This window comes from Poeciliopsis prolifica, unplaced genomic scaffold (genome assembly GCF_027474105.1).
Source record: "Poeciliopsis prolifica strain line A6 unplaced genomic scaffold, Auburn_PproV2 SCAFFOLD014, whole genome shotgun sequence".
Lineage (NCBI taxonomy): Eukaryota > Metazoa > Chordata > Actinopteri > Cyprinodontiformes > Poeciliidae > Poeciliopsis > Poeciliopsis prolifica.
The window spans coordinates 4,108,337-4,127,639 of NW_026562389.1; the positions used below are offsets into that span (position 1 = coordinate 4,108,337).

The window sequence follows — 19,303 nt, forward strand, 5'->3', positions numbered from 1 at the left end:
GCACATACAAAAAAAAGAAAAGAAGTGAAACAGCTTCAGACCAAGATGAAAGATTTTCTATGGTGTGGAGAAGAGAACCTACAGGAGGACCAACAAATCCAGACAATCTATCAATATAATAATAAAACATTCCTTCTACAAATAATCCAATGAATGTAGAAATTAAGTAGGAAAATGACAATTTTATGTCTAATTTTAAATTAGAGCTTAAAACGTCCATCCATCTTCCAAGTTATCCTGAACGGGAATCAGGGCTGAAACTCAGACATCCCTCTTCTGCTCGTTCTGAGGGATCCTGAGGTGCTTCCAGTTCAGCACAGATTTATAATTTATTTGGTGTTGTCTTGGTTTACTCTGACTATTCCCAGTGGAACATAACTGGAAAACCTTCAAAAGGAAATGATCCAGAAGGCGTCATTCCAAGATAATAGAACCATCTAATTTGACTCTTTTGATGCAGAGCAGCAATAACTTTACAACAAAATAACTAAGCTTCTCCTCTAAGGCAAAATGCAACCCATAGTTGTTTTTTTCAATGCAGCCCATTTTTACCTATTTCACCCCAAAATTTTACCCCAAAATGTCCAATCTATTCCATTTTCATATGTTGTACTGAGTCTGATACATATCTGATTATTTTCAAAGAGTCTGCGATCAGAATGATCAGGTCACATTTTATGTGGGTTTTATGACTTTTATGTGAGACATGCATCATAATTTTGCACCATAAGAAGCCAGTCATTGTAAATTAGGATGTAAACAATAGTTGAAAATGATGATTATGAAATTATAAAAGAATCATAAAAATCATAAAATCATAAAAGAAGTAGTGGGATTGTGAATCACATCACAATCCCACCACTTTTGGCTCTGACCACTCATTCAAACAGACTACCCAACTGAAGTCACAGTCAGTGCTCCACAAAAGACCAAGTGATGGCTCCCTGGATACATTTTTAAATTATATGTAAACGTCTCCATTATTATTACTTTCTTAAACATTGCACCTGTGAGTGACAAATTATCCGCACTAAAGTCACATTGCGGTCGGTTTCAATAAGTAGCGTGAATGACCAGGGAAAAAAAAAGGATTTTAGTAAAAAAAAAAAAATTGGATTTGAGCATCAAGAGCTTCTGTGTGAACATAGCCTGAGGCTTATTTCAACCACCCGACACTGAATGTTCATTTCGGCCAATTGAATGCAGGATGTTCTGGTCAGGATCTTCTAACCATAGCCCAGGGTCAAAACACAGAGAGAGGTGAATTAAGAGCTTTGAGCCCTGCGAAAGTTGGGTTGTCTCATGAAACGTCTTCCTTTTCCCCACCCATGAGGCTCAATTCTCTTTGACAGGCTTGGAGATGCATCTTTCATTGCCTGCTCCAGAACACTCCAAGCACAGCTACTATAGCTGAATGCAACATTTAAAACAGCCAAAGTGAGAAATTTAAAGTGAGCTGAGGTTAAAAGGAAGCTGCATGAAAGAACGCGTTCAGTACTACAATGTGGATGGAGGAAAAAGCTGAAATCTAACATGCAGAAATAGACACTATAAAGATGGTTGTGTGTGAGTGAGTGGGAGCGATGTTGGTGTTCTGGCAGAGCACAGTGCTCAGCCCGGTGCATACTCCCACATACAGCCTGTCGGTGTCTATAGGACACGACAGAGGACGACCCCCCCCTCCCACCAACACACACACACACATCTACACACATGTCCACGCAGAGAAATATAAACATTACCCCAACACACACAAAATATATGCTCCGGCACGTGCATCAATATTTATGGTCAGCACAAGAGGAAATCACCTGCAATAATTCCCTTGCTTGGCCACCTCAGCCAATGAAAGGAGGGAGTCCGTGGTTGCTAGGTGACTAATAGCTCTTTTCATGGTGTGGTAGTGCTCCCCAAACTGACTACAGAGAGAGAAAGAGACAGGAAAAAAATATTTTCAAGTGTAAATTAAGCTTAGTGAACGCAGGTTTCAGAGCAGACAGATCTGACAGGGTTGCTTGACTTAGACTAATCCTGGCAGGCAGAGAGCTGTGGACGCATACCTCTGAACCGCAGAATTGTTATGCATTTTAAATATTTTTTATTTGACTTCCTGATAAGAGCTGTGTGTGTTTGTGTGCGGAGTTGCCTCTGTCGTACTCCAGAAATCGCGTCCACTCCCTCTGGCAGTCCAGCTGCAGTTGCTCTCGGAGCTGCTGCAGCTTCTTGTAGCGTTCAACCAGGAAAGGAGAGTGATACCTGCTGACAGTCTTCGTGCTGCAGAGGACCCGCGAGGAAGAGGAGGAGAACATTAAAGTCCTTCTTCAGGAATAAAACAATGACTTGATCTTGATACCTCAGAGCTTTTTAACATGTGTTCTTAGCAGAGGACCCAAAAATTGTACTGGAACAAGAGTAGCACCACTTAAACATATTTTTACTCAAGTAAAAGTAAAAAAGTAGTTTTCTAAGACATGACTCAAGTAAGAGTAAAAACGTATTTGGTAAAAAGTTTACTTAATATGATATGTTTAAAGTTTATTTAATATTTAGAAATGATATTAACAGATGGACCAAAATATAAACTTTGGTAAAAATGTTGGTATTTTAAAGGTCAAGGTGAAAATGACTAGAATAACTACAAAATAATTATTCCAAATCAGTTTCTTCCAATATAAAACTTATTCAACTTTAACAAAAACTGCAAATATACAGCTGTCTTTTTTGTTTGCTTGTTTAAAACATATTTTTCTACATTCAGTAAAGTTTCTCACAGTGAATAGAGTGTCCAAAGGTTTCACTCAAATAAGTGTGACAATACTTAAGAATGACAATAATAAAGTTACTCAAGTAAAAAGTAGTTTAGGAAAAATACCACTAAGAGTAAATTTTTCCAGAAAGGTACTAAATGATAGTAAATGTAATAGAGTGAATGTAACTACTTACTACCAAACTCTAGTTCTTATATATCAGTTTCAACCTTTCAAATTGTCAGTATACCGACTACTGCAGTGGGTTTTATTTACAGGTTTCAAAGTAAACAGGGCTGCATACAAATACAGAGCAACCTTTTCAGATTTTTAATATCCTTTTCCTTTCAATTCACACTTATGAACGAGTCAGTGTTAGTTTACATCATAATTTTCCAATAAAATACACCATAAAGTTACTAAACATGAACAGCTTAAAGATTATTCAAATTTTTACAAGACACTACCAACGTTTTATTGGCAAAGTTTTGAAACTGACATGTTTTGTTATAAACAAAAAGGGCTAGATGTAGTCCTGAGGTTTCAGAGAAGAAACTGCAGCAACAACAATGAGCATTTACTTTCTATTCAGCTGATATTGAGCTGATGTTCAGAGTGTAAATACGGAACATCAGCAAAGCAAAGACATCGATTTGAACAAACACAGAGATGAAGCCAGAAGCGCAGACGCATGGATTCCTTTTTCTGGTTGCTATCTTGCATATCTTTTGGGAATCCAGTCGCCTCACGAGGAAAAGAAAAGAGTTCAACAACAACCAACTTTTCCTGCAGCAAAACGTGATGATTCAAGGTGCGGCTGTGTGGGTGAAACGAATTGATGCTGAGAGGAGGTTTGCAAACAGCTCGCCTCTAGATGCTAAGTAAACCATTCTCGAGAACCATCTGACCAGCAATGGTAGTGCAAAGACGTTTATTTATGAAAAAACACACAATGCTAAAGAATCTGACTGTCACAGCAATATTGGATGTCAGGCTTCTGATTTCAAGATGATTGCATAACTTTATATGTTCATGTTATTTAGTTGTTTTAGTTACGGTCAAATTTCCCGTTAAGAGCTATTTAACGGAAAATATTTGTGATGAAAAATTTTTTTAATATCAGTCCAGTTTTACTTATGGAATCGATACTAACATGTTAAAAATAAATCACTAACGTTGGTTATTTATTTTCTTGTCTCCCTGTTCATTTTTAATTCCCTTTTTAAATGACAGGACAGCATGTTTCTCAGAAAAGAGTCATATCTGCTTAGGTCCTCCTAACTGTTAGATTATGGGTTTGAATAACCTAATACAAATTTTATTTCAACATAGTTTTTCTGTATCTCTTAAAATTACCAAAAAAAATCACAGAAGATATGCCAGTCCAGTGCTTCTGTGTTTAGCTTTGTCTGATAACAATGGAAAGTATGAAGAAAATAGGGTGTCGAAAAATGTTTGACCTGGGATTTTTTTTTTTTTATAGCACTTACCAGAAGTCTAAAAACAAAACTGTTTTAAAACCAATGTTATTTTTTGCATTTTTTTTGGTATACTTTAGAATAACAATACAAATCTTCCTCTGGGCTGAATCAAGTCTTAAGTCGAAACTCTTTTATTTGGCATGTTTCAAAAAGATTAGCCATCCTTAATGAATCCTTAAATTTTTATTGTTTCAAGATCAAACATTCATCTCAATTCCTCATATAGCTCTAGTTTATATCCTAAATAAACATCAACACTGCTCTGTTGTTTTTAATATTTATTAAAACCTAAAATAAAATTGCAAAGTGTGTTTTGAAGGATTTGAATGTGATCCTGATATAGGACAATCTGGTCTAAGTACAACTATTTCCAGAGTTTTGTCCAGAATAGAAATAAATCAAAATAATCCAGAGACTCAAGTCTCCAGGTCAGAAATTTTAAAATGGAAAAACTAAAGGAAAACCTGTAAAAAGTGTTTGATTCAGCAGGTAAGTGAGCTGACCTGCTGATTTTGTCCCAGTCAGGTGGAACGATTGATGACAACGAGTTCTTCACCTCAATCAGAAACTGAAAGCAGAAGAGCAGGACAATGATAAATCCCAGCAGAGAAGACAGGCAAAAAAACATGTCAGCTTTGCTCAAATCAGACAAACACAAACAGCTGGGACTTCGACCCAAATAGCCAGTTGACCTCCTCCCACCTTCTTCCCCTCTCCCAGACTCACAGATACAAGCCGTACCTCCTGTCCAGAAACAGTGACGTAATTGAGCGCAGGGGCCTTAAGCACCAACCGGACCTCTTTGCGGTGGGCTTGAATTTCAGCGAGGACAGACTGGATTTGGCTCATCCTTTCCTGTAGCATCGGGAAGCCAGACAAATCTGAGAAGAGCTCCGTCTTATTCCCTGACCTGCAGAAACAACCAATTTAAAGGTGACAGCTGCTGGTAACACCTCACTCTGCCAATCTTTGAGTTCACAGTTTGACAATTTGAACCACAACAAGATAAAGGAACATCCTTGTGTCAATATATACCGGTAACACTCAGATGCCTTTAACTGTGAAACTTGATGCCAGCTGTCAGAAACAGCATGGAGAATCAACTTAAAGCAGAACCTTCAGAAAGTGATCAAATGGTTCGGCATATGGCGTTTGATATTTTTGGAAAGGAAGAAAATTATGTAATCAATATATATTTCATAATTTCAGGAGTTTTATTGTGGATGTCATCATAAGCAGGGAGTCTGGCCCAGCAATCACCTTCAGGCTTTCCCTCATCGTCTAAACAGATAATCATTCTGAATATAAATCTGATTTTGAAGATGCTACTAAATAAATCTCTGGCATATATTTTTCTCTCATTTTTGTGGTACTTGGCAAAAAGAAATAACTTTGGAAATTGTAACTGACCTAAGAGAAATTTGGTCTGATTTAATTTCAGACAGTTAAACAGAATGTTTTTTATTCATTGTATGTAAACTTCTGATTTCAATTGTATTGAACACCTGAAGTGAACAAAAATGTCAAATGATCAAAACGTATAAAAGATTTCAGCATCCAGTTAATATTTATATCAATAAAATATTAAATGCAGATGATGGATAAATGGAGTTAATCTTATTTTTCTTGCGTGATTTTGAAGAATATTTAAAAGTTGGTCAAACTGTGCACAGTTTCTCCTCCATAAAAACCCCTTTTCTTGCCTTTAGTTCAACTTACTTTGCTGCTTTCTCATTGAGCACCTTGAGGAAGCCGTGGGCTGGAGCCAGCAGGTCAGGAGTGTCCAATAAGAGGCTCCGGAGCAACGAGGAGCGGATCTGCGCCCGGACAGCTGGGAGAAGAGCCTCCAGTTCCAGCCCAAGGCGAGAAAGACTGCTACAGACGAGGAAAAACTCCTGCGTGGAAGACTGCAACGCATGGAAAAAAACAACCAGCTTAGCGGTGTCGTATGTTGTAATAAAGACTTCTTGGTTTTGCTTTTTTATCACACTGAAATGTTTCATATCATCAAACTAATTCCAAGATCAGAAGAAGAAATCCAGAGTAAACGCTTTTTCACAAGGAGTAAATGTGAGTTAGAATAACAGTATTAAATAGAACCTGTCTGACTGCATGAAGTAGGCTTAACAATCTCAAAGTGCAACACGCCAAGTCCCTCTGTGATCTAACTGCTTTAAGAGTAACAAAAAATGCTGAATTAATCTGTAAATGCAGCAGCAAAAGTCCTTGCTTTTTTAACCGTCATGTATCTCCATGTGTTATTTATTGTTTTTTTTTTTTTTTGCATTGCATGGTGTTACTGTAAAAACAGAAAGATTACATCACTAATCTGCAATGAATGTGACTGAGGCTTAAAAAGCTGTCAGACAAATAAGACATAACTCATAATAAAGCACAGCCTGCCAGCTTTTACAATATTACAGTAAAAAAAATAAAAATTTTCCAGCAGATAATACTTCACAAAAGCAAATTTTGCAAAAACAAATGAAATCGTAGATTAGAGTTCCAATTGCAACATTTCTGACCAATATTAATGTCAGACAGTGATTTTTAGTGTGAAACATTTGGTTTCCACTGAATTTGTGCTGTTGGATGGACTTTTAGTCGTGTTGCCCAAACTGACAGCTGACATGATGGTGGAAAAGAACAAGTTATGAGAAAAATGGGAATTAATCCATCTTATTGTCAGTAATGTACAGCCACAACTAAGTCTTTAGCATCATATTGTTCTTTTAAAAGATTAAAAATATTGCACCTTCACATGTCAAAACTGATTCAAAAATGGCGATAAAGGCTTTAAATTGTGTTTAAAGGCAAACGGTTCCAGCAAACCACATAATGACAAATATAAAACCAGTCAACCTTAAATAACAGCAGCCCCTGTTTCCTACCATCAACATTATTGATGTGGCAGTTAAATTAAGTTAATATAAAGCATGAATCAATCTTTTCCCTGGGAATGGCTCTGATGAGAGAGAGTATATCCAATATTATTACTGTATGGCAAGAAGTCAGAAGCCTCACATCAATGACAGTCACACTGCCGGGGGTTTTGGTACTAAAGGCTTCGCTCCGGTTTTAATGCTGCCCCACGTCTGCAGCCCCCACGTTGCACTTTTATGGAAAACAAACAGAGAGCAGCAGAAGACCACAGGCATGCCCTCCCTGCCATTATGTCAATGGAGCCATTGAGACACAGGCCATTACACACAGACCCATTTATCTGCAGATGGGCAACATGACAATTAAGGCCCGGCTCTGTGTGCTCGCTGTGTGTCCACGTTTGAAGGCATCAGATCATTTTATTTTAACCCTAAATGAAGGAGACAGAAAGATGAGCACGAAGCAATACACTAAGCTCACATCAGTGTGCTGCTTCACAGACAAACACACACAAATGCACATATGGAGGCAGAAGAAAGATATGTGGCACTTCTTAGATGGGTCCGGTGGGAAATGAGGTTCTGTTAGACAATCAGGAAAGTGACAGTGAGGTGACTGCTCCCTCCTGTTAATCAAGTCTGCCATAAAAAAGACAGAACAATCGAGATGAGAGGAAGAAGAAGGAAATAGATTTTTGTCTCTGAAAGGGTCACACCATATTTTGAGTTACTTTAAAACCATCTCTGGATAACAAAGCTTCATAGCCCACACAGTTAAATAAAATATGCATCGAAGTGTTTTTGATTACCTTTCCATGATATATGCTGCAGATGCCTCTCTCCAGATCAGGCAAATGTGACAGAAGAGATCTGATGGAGTTCAGAGTTATTGAGTCTGACTCCATCATTTCCTGCACAGCATCCTGTCTTTCTGCTATACACCTGCAGGCGAGAGGAAGGAGGAGACGGGAGGAAAGAAAAGAGGTGTGAATTACAAACATGGGCTGAAAGGTAAGGAGTTAAAGCCATTAAAACGTTCAAGCATCACAAGGAGCAAAAGATACGTGTTTTTAGAAAAGCTGAATTCTTTCTGATTGAAATGATTGCCGCTGATTGGATTCCTTATGAATTATTGCATCCCTGCTGATTGCAGTTATAGTGCTGCATTTAAGTACCAAACAACCTCCTGACTTCCTACAGTTTTTCATATTTTGTCACATGAACACCTCAGAAAAAGGTCCAAGCAATTATACTCTAGATTCTGCCCACAGTTTCCTTTTCACACATGTGGCAGTCTGCAGGAAATTCTCAGGTTAAGCTTTATTCACTTAACTGGAAAAACTGAGGTGGAAGCTCTGCAAAGGAGGCAAGAAGCAGGAGAGAAACTGAGCTGGTTCTTACAGTTAAACGTTTTGCAGAGTCACTAATATCCCTTGAACTTTATCACATTTTGTCACATAACTTTAATATGTTCTATTGTGAGTTTATGAAACATGTCAATCAATTTTAAAAAATAATCAAATTAATCCCCATGCATGACTTTTTTAGCTTGAAATGTAAAAATTTACATTTTCAAAAAAGTGTTTAAGAAAATGTTTTATTGTCTCAAACCAAACCTTTCAAACCTGACAGGTTCAGTTTTCATATTCAGGAAGGTTCAAAAAAGGTAATTTTTGTTTCAATTGTAATTTCTAAATATTCACCTTCTAATAAAACTGTCACCTTAAACCAGAGCTACAGAGCTCTGTTAGAAAGGCTCAGTCAAAGTCCGGACCCTAAATCTTATTGAGAATGAAACGCATTAAGATTTGTGACTGAAACGTCACAAATGTGAACAAGAAAAACACAGGAAATCTGAGTAAGTAAAAGATTGAGCAAAATATCTGTCAGATGATTTGAGATCTATTTAATAAGAATTGTAAGAGGGCGATTAATTTTGGTTTTAAAAGTGGTAAAGCCGATCAGTCAAACTCTGTTGAGTGGGTCGTTGATTTAATAAAAGGGGGAATTTTTTAAAAAGCTAATTAGTCACCAGGCTCCATGTGGTTATCGCGCTCCAGCAACTTTACTCATTTTAGAAGATGTGGTATGAAAAACAAAAAAGTAAGATCTCAAAAATGTATATTAATGTTAATATTTCTGGTAGTGTCACCATTTGATGGGAGAATTTATTTGACTGCAACACCAACGCAATCCTATAATTACACTCCTGTACAACCATTCAAAGTGACATAATCCAACCTCTTAAACTGGATTTAAAAATATTAATTCACCTGAAAATGGTGATAGTTTTTACTTTATTGTAATTAACCTAAATAACACAATTTAATTAAAAAGAACATATTATTTCCAGCTCTTCTGTCTGTGTCTTAATTTTCAATCCATTTCTGAAAAGCTGTTCATTTTTAAATAATCTGAGGACATTAAGAATTTCACTCCAGAATAAAACGAAAAAAATTGTAAAAATACGTGAAAGAATTGATTTAGATTGAATTGCAAAGAACTGAAGAGCACTGAGAGTTCATCTGAGTATGGCCATTAAAAAGCCCCAAACAAGCAGATTGGAGCAGATTTAGAGAAGTTGTGACCTGAACATCGTACTCAGAACAAAACGTCATGGTGCATTGTCTAGCTTTGGGCCAGAACATCCGTGCAGCGTGTCGAGGAATTAATCCGCCTGCGTGTAATCAGGATTAGATTCATGTCTAAATTCTGCAGAGATGTTATCCGTTTAATCTGAAAAGCGGTGCCCAATCCACCAACATAATCCCTGTGCAGAAAGAGAAGAGGGCTGCCCCCAGAGACAGAAATTACTAACAATTTGACTGTATGGAAAACCGAATTAGACTGAAAAAACCTGTTTTTTTAAGCAGCTGACTCAAAACAAACGTTACATATATTATTTATTCTGCTGTAAACATTAAAGGAATGGATGCACATTGACATTATGGATTTTGTATTGCATATATTCTTTACCCGAGTTATTTATTGAGGATGTTCCAGAGTTTCAGTCACAAACAAGACTAAAGCAACAACAAAATATAGGAGTTCTTGGAGCCCATTTATGGAGGTCAGAAAGATGAAAAGATGATAATGACATTTTTCATTCTCAAAGTTAGCTTTCCTGACATTTTACTTAATGGCCCAAATCAAAAAACAAAGTGGATATCAAGGAACCGGAAAGGAGCAGAGTTTCCTGTTTTCTCCCAGTCGGTTCTCAGGCTTCCTCAACTGGTGGTAACATTATTTAACACCATTAGTCTGTCACTGGTTTGGTTTTTACCATTAGAAGGTATTTTTGGCTCACTAGTGCTTAGCTAGAATATTTTCTGCCACCACCTCTCTTCACCAGCGTTTCTGCAGGTTTCAACAACTCAAATTAAAGACTTTTTAAAACCATTCTGAAGGGCATTAGGTTTAGAGTAAGTTAACGATTCAACGTTTGAATTTCGAATTGAGACTAAAACGTCTAAGTGGCAGATAACTCCCACAAGAAAATAAAATAATGAGTATACGCGACTAAGTCAAGACAACATTTAAGACCTGTGATTAAAGTAACTTACAATTAGTTAAATGAATTTAAGACATTCTAAGGCCTTATTTTTAGATACATGGATTTAAGACTTTTTAAAGATGAGCTTGCAGACAAACTGGTACCTATCTCTGTTGCTTTGGAGTAAGTCAATTTTATTTATATAGCTCCTTTCACAGATTTTTTAAAAAAAATTACAAATTCCTCCACAAACTCAGTGCCTAAAAACCTAAACATAGTTCAAAGCACAAAAAAGAAGTAAAATGATGCAGATAAATCAACAATCCTTATTATTGTCACATGTTTTACTGATATTGTACAGGCTGTCTGAGAACTCAATGAGTGACAATAAAGCAGGGGTCAAAGGTGACCTGTACTCACTGTGGCTCTGTGAGCGGCTGGCTGACCCACTTCCTCAGCAGCCTCCGTCCAAACGGAGTGCGAGTGTGGTCCAACACCCACAACAGACTTCCCCTCACATTCCCATCAGTCTATGAATCAAAGAAAAAACAAAACAAAAACTCAGCTCACCTTTGCACCGTCAAGCAGCAAAGCACTTTAGGATAAGAACATAAAAATTATTGAAATGGAAATCACAAGAAGTAAATCATTATGGGTGACATGCAGAGCATAACACTCCAGACGCATGAGGCAGCAAAAATAACAACATATGATTTGACAAATATATGAAGGCCGAGATGCTCAAGAGTCACATTTTGAGCTGGTGACACAGAAACGTTTAGCAGCACAGCGTGTACATTTCATAGAGCCACACAAAGTGCATTATATCCTGCAGCACAGGCTTGGGGTCGAAGCAAATACAAAGAGTGGCCTTAAAACATTTCATAGCATAGTATGAATCAATTATTAATTCCACATATACAGTCTTATTTTCCTTAAAAATTGACCATGACAGCAAAGTGACAGGATCATGTACCTGATTATTGAGGATTTCCAGGTTCCTGAGAGTGGCAGCACTCAGCTTCATCCCTCCTGATTCACTGGACAGATGCTGAAATGAGCTGCACAAAATGAAAAACCATATTAAAACACCATTACCTCCCCTTGTCAGAACAATTATAATGTGTAGTTTTGTAGATCCGATGACAGAAACTGTCACAAGCCCAACAAGAAACGACTGGCATATATAAGAAGGCATTTATTCTCTAATTTCAAAGGTTGCATATAAATCTCCAAATTGTATGTTTGTTATAATGAATACAAGTGTCAGGTTCCTGGTTATTTCAAACATTTCAAATAATGTTCAACAAAGAAAACAAGCCACATTTTCTTGCAAATGTTGTACCCAAAGACAATTTGAAATTATTATCTCTATATGGAAGAATTACAGTAATTATCTCCATAATCTCTCCCAGGATTCCCAACATTAATCATGATATGTTTGTGTCATCTACCTTTTATTTCTAAGAACCCTCTCCAGATTGAATTCTTGGAGGTACTGGATGAGCGGCCCGAGGCAGCAGATGACCGGACTGTCGAAGGAGGCCACACTCGACAGAGAGCGTGAGCCTGGAGGAAAACAAAACATGCAGTCATGTTCAGATTTTTAACACTGAAGCACAGCCGTGAGTCATAGCTCAGTCCTTGTCAGACACATCCAGTGTTGCCGCTGAGTGGCTGTCATGGTATTAATAGCAGGAACCAAATAGAGAAAAATGCGTTCAGAGTAAAAGCTTTAAGCGGAACAAAATGACATAAAAATCCACCTTTCTCCGAGGTGTGGCAGTAGAATTTGACGACTGTGTTCATTGCAGAAGTGAACTCAAATTCAGCGCTGTCCCTTCTCTCAACTCTGATTCGGTCATCAGTCTGAGCACTGGAGGGGAACAACAACAGCAATAGCTTTAATTTATTATAACGACCACGTTAGTATCGATCCATGGACTCGGTGTTGCTTGTCACTCTGTTTGAACTTGGACACTTCACATCTAATCACAGTTTTCTATTTGAGAAGAATATAGATGCAGCTGCGTATTGTGCCCAAGCAGACTCTATAGAGACGCAAAAGCCTCAGTCACAGTCATAAAGCCACATCTTCCTCTGCGTCTCCCTGGTGCACCATCGTATCTCCCCGTTGCTCCATCCACTCTCTCGGCATCGCACCTCTCAAGGACTCTGTTGCTTTGTCTGCCGTGTTGTTGCCATGGCTCTCTTCGCAGCGCTAAAACACTTTCGCTCTTCCGTTTTCCATGCGCAAACACACAATCATCATATTTCAGTTCAGCAAATGGTCTGTCCAGGAGCTCAGATTATATAAAAGCAATCAATAGATCCCACATTGTGCTTGAAATTAAACTGGAGCAATTAATCACTGAGCCAGTCAGTTGCACCACATTACAACATTTACAAGAACTGCGACTGAAGCAGTTATTGATCCAGAGTTGGTGTTGTAGGAGCATTTCTGCAAAACCCTGATGGGGCCTGAGCGTTATGAGGATTGCATTAAGCCCAGCCCGACTTGAAATATTGAGAAAGCCAAGACTGATCCTGGCTAAGGTTAAGAAATGAAAGAGAATGAAAACAGGATCAGTATTAGAACAGTTGACACTTTGAGCTAAAACCATAAAATGCAAAATATAAAGGTATTAGAAACATTTAGGCAAAATAGGGATTTGACATAAACTCAACATGCTGTCAGTTCCTACATCCAATAGTATCTCTTTAATATCTGAATGGTCCATAAACGCTAAGAGCAACTGATAAGTAAAGCAGTTCAAGCATTGAGAAAATTAGTATCCAGACAGATCTTAAGTACAAAGAGAGAACGTATTAAGGCATATATCAATTAGAATGCATCATCTACGGATAATAAATGTTTCTTCCTATATTCGTCTTTACTTCTACATCAGCAATTATTAATAATAATTAAAGTAAATAAATAAAAATTAAGGATTTTTCACGCCTTTAAGTAGAGTTTACCCCAACGGCCAGATTAAAAAACAATCCACTTTTCTCATATTAGTACTCAAAATAGTTTAACAGTAATGGCAAATTATTAACAATACCGCCAACTAGAAGAGCAAATAAAGGTTTCCCAAAGGCAAGGGCATGAAGTAAATTCCTCTTAAAGAGTCAAGAAAAATGTAAAATGTCAATGAAAAAAATACATAAATGAGAACGAACACCAGGTGGCTCAGCGGTAGAGCAGCTGCACCACATACGAAGGCTACAGTCTTTGTCACTGGTTCAGTTCCCAGCCCTGGATCTTCACTTTCTATTGCTGCCTTTTTGTCCAGTTACAAATGAACAAAGGCCACTAGTACTGCAAAAAGTTCCCAAGTTAGTTGGTCATGTGTTTATTCATCAGATGTTATTTATTAAAGGTATTATTTTGCACTTCAGCAATAAATATAATTATTCATTATTTTATAATTATAATTCCCACTGGTTTCTCCTCAATGCTTCTTCTCCATTGACTTGTTCAGCGTTTTGGAAAAAAGCATTTTCTAAAATTTTGGGAGCCACTCAATCAATCAGAGCCACAAATAAAGTTAAATCAGAAAAACTGCCACTCAAAAATTAATGGTGTGCAGTGAATTCAGATCTTTAATTAGCACCATTCCTGCAGGGTGAAAACTAAATCCTCCCCTAAAAAAAGACATATATCATGTTTGTTTTTTGGTTAATTTCCGTGAGCTGGAGTTAATCTATTCTGGGATGCTTGCATTTAATCTTAACATTTGATATTCCCCACCTTAAACCTCCAGGTGAAATGCAAACTCCCTCTCTGTCTGAATGAGTAAAGCCACCAACACCACACCCAGTCACAATCAACCTCTGAGGGACTCATTACCAGCCACTCCATGGACACGAGTCCGTTGCCAGGGGTCCCGTCTCGTCTTCCCACCCCAGAGACAGACGCACCGACACGCTGACGTCAGCAGCCACAAAAATCCCTGGATTCAGACGCTCTCCTGGGCTGCTCTTTTAAAGGAGCCTCATTACCGGTTCTCATTGAAACATTTATTTCTGAATTACTGATGCAAAATGTATAATTTCTCTCTCAGGTTCAGTCATTAAAACAGTGAAAAAATAATCAGCAAGAAAATTTTGTCGTTAAGCTCCGTTTGCCAAGGACATGTAAGAGACTTAACTGAGACACAAGAGGCAAAGGATGAGTTTGGTTCTGATTGGTAGCTCTCTGAGGAGCAGTGATTATCAATAAAACTGATTGAAAATTGAAAAAGAAAGAAAATAGCTGCAAGAATTGTACAAGAGAGGATAATAAATTTGCTCCATCTCGCTTTTTAAGGGAAGAGACGCAGAATGAGGCAGACATTTCTCCTGTTTATCCAACTATCGGCTTATAATCAAACTCTCTTCATTTCTTGTCTTTCTCATGTCTCATTTTCTCAGGATTTTGCAGTCATGGCCAGGCTACAGAGGACGTCATTGGCGCCGATGTGAACATGAAGGACGGCGCAACAAAGCAGCTCAACGTCAGCGGTGCTGGCCGTGTCATCAGTCAGACAAACATAAATCTCCGCTCTTTGTCTTTTTGATCTCACCGTTGAAACTAAATCTTCCTGATGTCAGAAAGAAGTTGTGTTTTCTCTCTCTTGCAAAACCAAAGTCATAAACAGATTGTAAAATTGGAGAATGGAGATTTGTGTTGATCAAATCAGAAAATGACTGGAACAAGAAATCTCCTGCATCAAGTAAGTTTAAATGTTTCTTTCTTTTGTTCTCTAATCAATGACTGCACCATGTCAAAGCACTGTTAAACTGTAAGAAACAAAACACTCGTCTTAAACTGAGAAATACTGAAAATCATCTATTTTTAGTGACAATGAAATGCTTAAAAATGCAGGAATGTACACAAAACACATTTTGTTACTTTTATCATTTACAGTAAGAGTAATGATGTGGAGAAGAAGCCAAAGTTATCCTGCCCCCAATTACCATTAAAAAGAATGAAAAATAAATAAAAAACATAAGGCTAATAATGCCAAAAACTTTTTGTTTACAAGTTCATAATTTTTGCTAGTGCAATAGTAATATTGATAATATTGATATTAACCAGGAGGAGCAACAGTGCTGTTGCTAATAAGCAAACAATCTTTTTATATATATTCATATCTATCCTTTTTCTGGCCAAAAGGAGATAAAAAAAAAACTAACTAACAACTGTCAATCATATGAAAATAATGCTTTTTTCGTCCGATTTACACACATTAAAGTTATAGAAACAAATATTATGAATTATCTCAATAAACTCCTTTGATCACTTTTATGATCATGCAGTAAGTGTGGCCAGCACTTGGAAAATTAATCATAACAGTAATTTTTCTTCTAATAACTTTGTTCAAACTGTGTTTTTGAAATTCATAAAGTACGATATGACTGTGTTTCCGAATCAAACCTTGATGTACTTTGAACCAAAAGCCTTCACAAACCAAACTGTGAAGTCTCCAGCTTGAGCAAAATCCATCCACAACCTTAAATAGTAAATGAATCTTGTGGACCTGTTGAGCCTTGTGGTGAGAACCTGCGTGCTGAAGACCCCATCTCATAACCGCTCAGTGCACCCGCATCGATTTCCTCTGCCACACTAAGCCCAAAGTGCTCCGCTCAGCAGGTCTGCCTGCCTGGGGAAATCTGAACACAATCCCTCAGAATCAAATGAACCAAACTTGCAAACACACTCAGTTCTATCAAAGCTGAGATAAGTTCAGAACAGAAGTTTGCCGTGAAGAAAATGAAGACACGTCGCCCCCTTGTGGCGTGACAGCAGATTACCTGGCATTAGCAATACTGAGCAGCAGTTTGGAGGTTTGCTCTGAAAGATCCGAAGGCACTAGAACCTCCACTGGCTTTATCCTCAGGATACGGCTCTCCAGCTCGGACCGAGACGGACCATCAGGGAAACAGTCCAGCAACACGTCTCCAGTGCTGGGCTGGACCGCCTGATGCACAAGATAAAAGAACAGGAACAATAAAGGGATAAAACAAAAGATTAGAGGGCAAAGAGGTAGTTTGATCACTCAGCTCATATTAGATTGCTGACTTTACAAATAAAGTCAGCCAAAATGATTCTCCTTCCAACTTTGTTTAAACAAAGTTGAAACAAAAATGTAAAAATGTTGTCTTTAAAAACTATTTTTATGACAATATGGAAAATGTACTTATTCCTTAATTCAGACAAACATACAAAAAATATTTCTGAGATTTTTCTCTAACATATTCACTTTTTTTTTTTTTTACAAATTTCTAATGTCAGAGAATTTTTTAGTACTCATATTGGAAAGTTATGGCTTTAATCAAGGAAAATATTCTTTTTTTCTTGCTAATTTATGATATATTGACATCAGAGAATATTAGGAAAGTTTTTTGGCAGATATTTACTCATTTTTAATCTTAATCTCGGCTGGCTCTAATGCTCTTTTATGAATTGAATATGACCAACATGACAATTAATATTTTAATAAACTTATCTCACACTCTGCAGATCATAAACCTGTGCATGCATCATTGATAATTTTGATCAAGATTCTAATATAAAATATCAGCACTATTTCCCTTCAGGAGTTTCTTAAATCTTCTAGATTTCAGATACATTCAGAATCGGTGTGCTTTATACTGTTGACCTGCATACGACGTTGCTTGGTTTCAGCTGTAGTTTATGTTTATAGTTTATGTTTATAAGACTCACCACCACCCCCACGGAGAGCTGCTTCTTCAGTTTGTCCAGGTTCTCACTGATGCACAGCAGGAAGCTGTCAGGAGGGTCCGACACCACGTCAGCACAGCCCCCCTCCTCCACATCTGCCACTCTGCACACCGGGTTTACGTCTGGAAATAATACCTCGTCAAGGACATCGAGGGATGAAAAAGCTATTTTAGGGGCATGTAAGGACAGAAAATGTCTGTAAGGATACCCTCTCCCACCAGAGTTGACTTGGTGTACAAGGCACTGAGCTGACGGCTGAACAGAGCGTTTCTGTTGGTCCCTGACGCCTTCAGCGCAGATGTTTCTGTCTGTTTCACAACACCAACCTAACAATGACAGACAGAAGTGACAAGACAATATCCGTCTCTGCTAACAGACTGGAAGGCAAAAGAGAAGCAGAATCTAACAATCATTTGTTACCTTGTGTCCATGAGACACCAGGCGCCTGACGTGAACAAACAGGCGATGAGTCGGGATGCTGCACGTCATGAAGTTATGATCCAGGTGACAAGTTATATTCAGCTCTTTTGCAGCAATCTGTTCAAATGCAAAAGTTTCCTAATTATTATGTAGTCTAAATCTGGAGCAAATATGTTTTCTCTCCTCCCCCAGTACTAGGAAATGAGGAGTGTGTAGTTTCAATAAGAATACTTCCTTTTGCAAAGTAGCTAATGTACTGAAGCCATGATTACATCTGATTATTTAAGCATGTTTGGGTTTTTTACCTCTGCATCTTCTCCAAAGAATCTATATTTGTAGCCACACTCCACTGCCAAGAGCACATCCTTATGTTTCTGTTTCAGCTCCATGACCTGCTGCTCCAGAGGGGTGTACGTGCTTCTGGGGCGTCTGCAGGGGGCGCTGGAGTCTGATGGACACTCTTCAACCTTGCCTCCCTCCCTTCCTCCTGACTTTGTGATCTTAGACAAGCAAAATCCCTACAGGAAATGAAAATATGCTCAAATGTGATTATTTTTAGTTTACTAGCAGTGCTCAAAGTTGAGGTTAAGTTCTTTGAACAGTTACGCAATAAAAAAGATTATTATTCCTCAGTAAAATTTCAATGAGTGGCAATTAAGGTAAATGCTGTTCCAGGTTCCAATCACTGAGGAATATCCCAACAAATGAAGAACATAAAAACATAAAGATGGAATCTTGATCATGCAATTATGAAACAAACTTCAGATATCCTTTTTGGAGCAAATCTGCTCTGACACATATTGGGAACCAGCTTCTCGATATGGTATGCCTGAAATGCCAAGACAGAACACATGACAAGAAAAATAAACAACAGGTAAAGGGAATAAGAATAAAGTAAACCAAAAAAAGTAAGTGACATAAGAAACATTTGTGCCTTCAGAGCAAATTTGTTTGCACAGTTTATCAACGGATGTGACAGATCAAAAGAGCACAAAGAAAACAAAGTTGAATGACGTGACAAAAAATATTTAGTCATGACCATAATAGTGTGTCCAATCTTTGTACAACAAAGCACTGTTTGCTATGCAATATTTATAGTCAGGTTTAATCCAAACGTAAAGAATACACTCCTTGCTACGAATAACATATTCAGCTTGTTGAATGGATTCTCGCTGCATCAGGCGTCAGCACAGACGCCTGATGCATTATTTACTGTTATATCTGCTGTGTTTTTCTGTCTGCAAAAAGTGTTTTCTCATTAAAGAAGTTTCCAGACAATGCGCAGACGCTTTCGCAGGCATTTACAAATATAGATAGCGTGACATCCTGTGAAAAACACCTGCCGTTGCAGTTGCTATATATAGAATGCATTTCCTGTACTTGCCTGTGTTGAACGCCTATGCTTTGAAGAGAATGCTTTGAAGAGAATAAATATTGAAGGTTTGCAATCTTTTGTTGGAATTTAGCCTGAACATCTACTGTAAGTCTGACAAGCTTCTCCCCTTTTGCTAAAGACAAGTATTTATGTCCTTGTGATCTTTTCAGAGTTT

At 37.8% G+C, this 19,303-nt stretch overlaps 1 protein-coding gene across 2 annotated transcripts in view; it reads right to left on the reverse strand.

The window, feature by feature from the left end:
• msh3 (mutS homolog 3 (E. coli)) overlaps nucleotides 1–19,303 on the reverse strand; it is a 37,528-nt gene that overhangs the window by 16,151 nt on the left and 2,074 nt on the right. Inside the window, exons 4-18 of one of the 2 annotated variants that reach the window (XM_055039746.1) lie at nucleotides 18,059–18,271; nucleotides 17,754–17,870; nucleotides 17,542–17,659; nucleotides 17,316–17,455; nucleotides 16,403–16,569; nucleotides 12,370–12,479; nucleotides 12,058–12,172; nucleotides 11,580–11,664; nucleotides 11,024–11,133; nucleotides 7,920–8,052; nucleotides 5,948–6,135; nucleotides 4,970–5,138; nucleotides 4,732–4,796; nucleotides 2,158–2,274; nucleotides 1,812–1,919 (exon numbers count right to left, since the gene is read on the reverse strand). In XM_055039746.1, the coding sequence (XP_054895721.1) occupies nucleotides 1,812–1,919; nucleotides 2,158–2,274; nucleotides 4,732–4,796; nucleotides 4,970–5,138; nucleotides 5,948–6,135; nucleotides 7,920–8,052; nucleotides 11,024–11,133; nucleotides 11,580–11,664; nucleotides 12,058–12,172; nucleotides 12,370–12,479; nucleotides 16,403–16,569; nucleotides 17,316–17,455; nucleotides 17,542–17,659; nucleotides 17,754–17,870; nucleotides 18,059–18,271 (1,955 nt within the window). The remainder of the gene's footprint in view (nucleotides 1–1,811; nucleotides 1,920–2,157; nucleotides 2,275–4,731; nucleotides 4,797–4,969; nucleotides 5,139–5,947; nucleotides 6,136–7,919; nucleotides 8,053–11,023; nucleotides 11,134–11,579; nucleotides 11,665–12,057; nucleotides 12,173–12,369; nucleotides 12,480–16,402; nucleotides 16,570–17,315; nucleotides 17,456–17,541; nucleotides 17,660–17,753; nucleotides 17,871–18,058; nucleotides 18,272–19,303) is intronic. The other variant, XM_055039748.1, reaches the window with a different exon arrangement.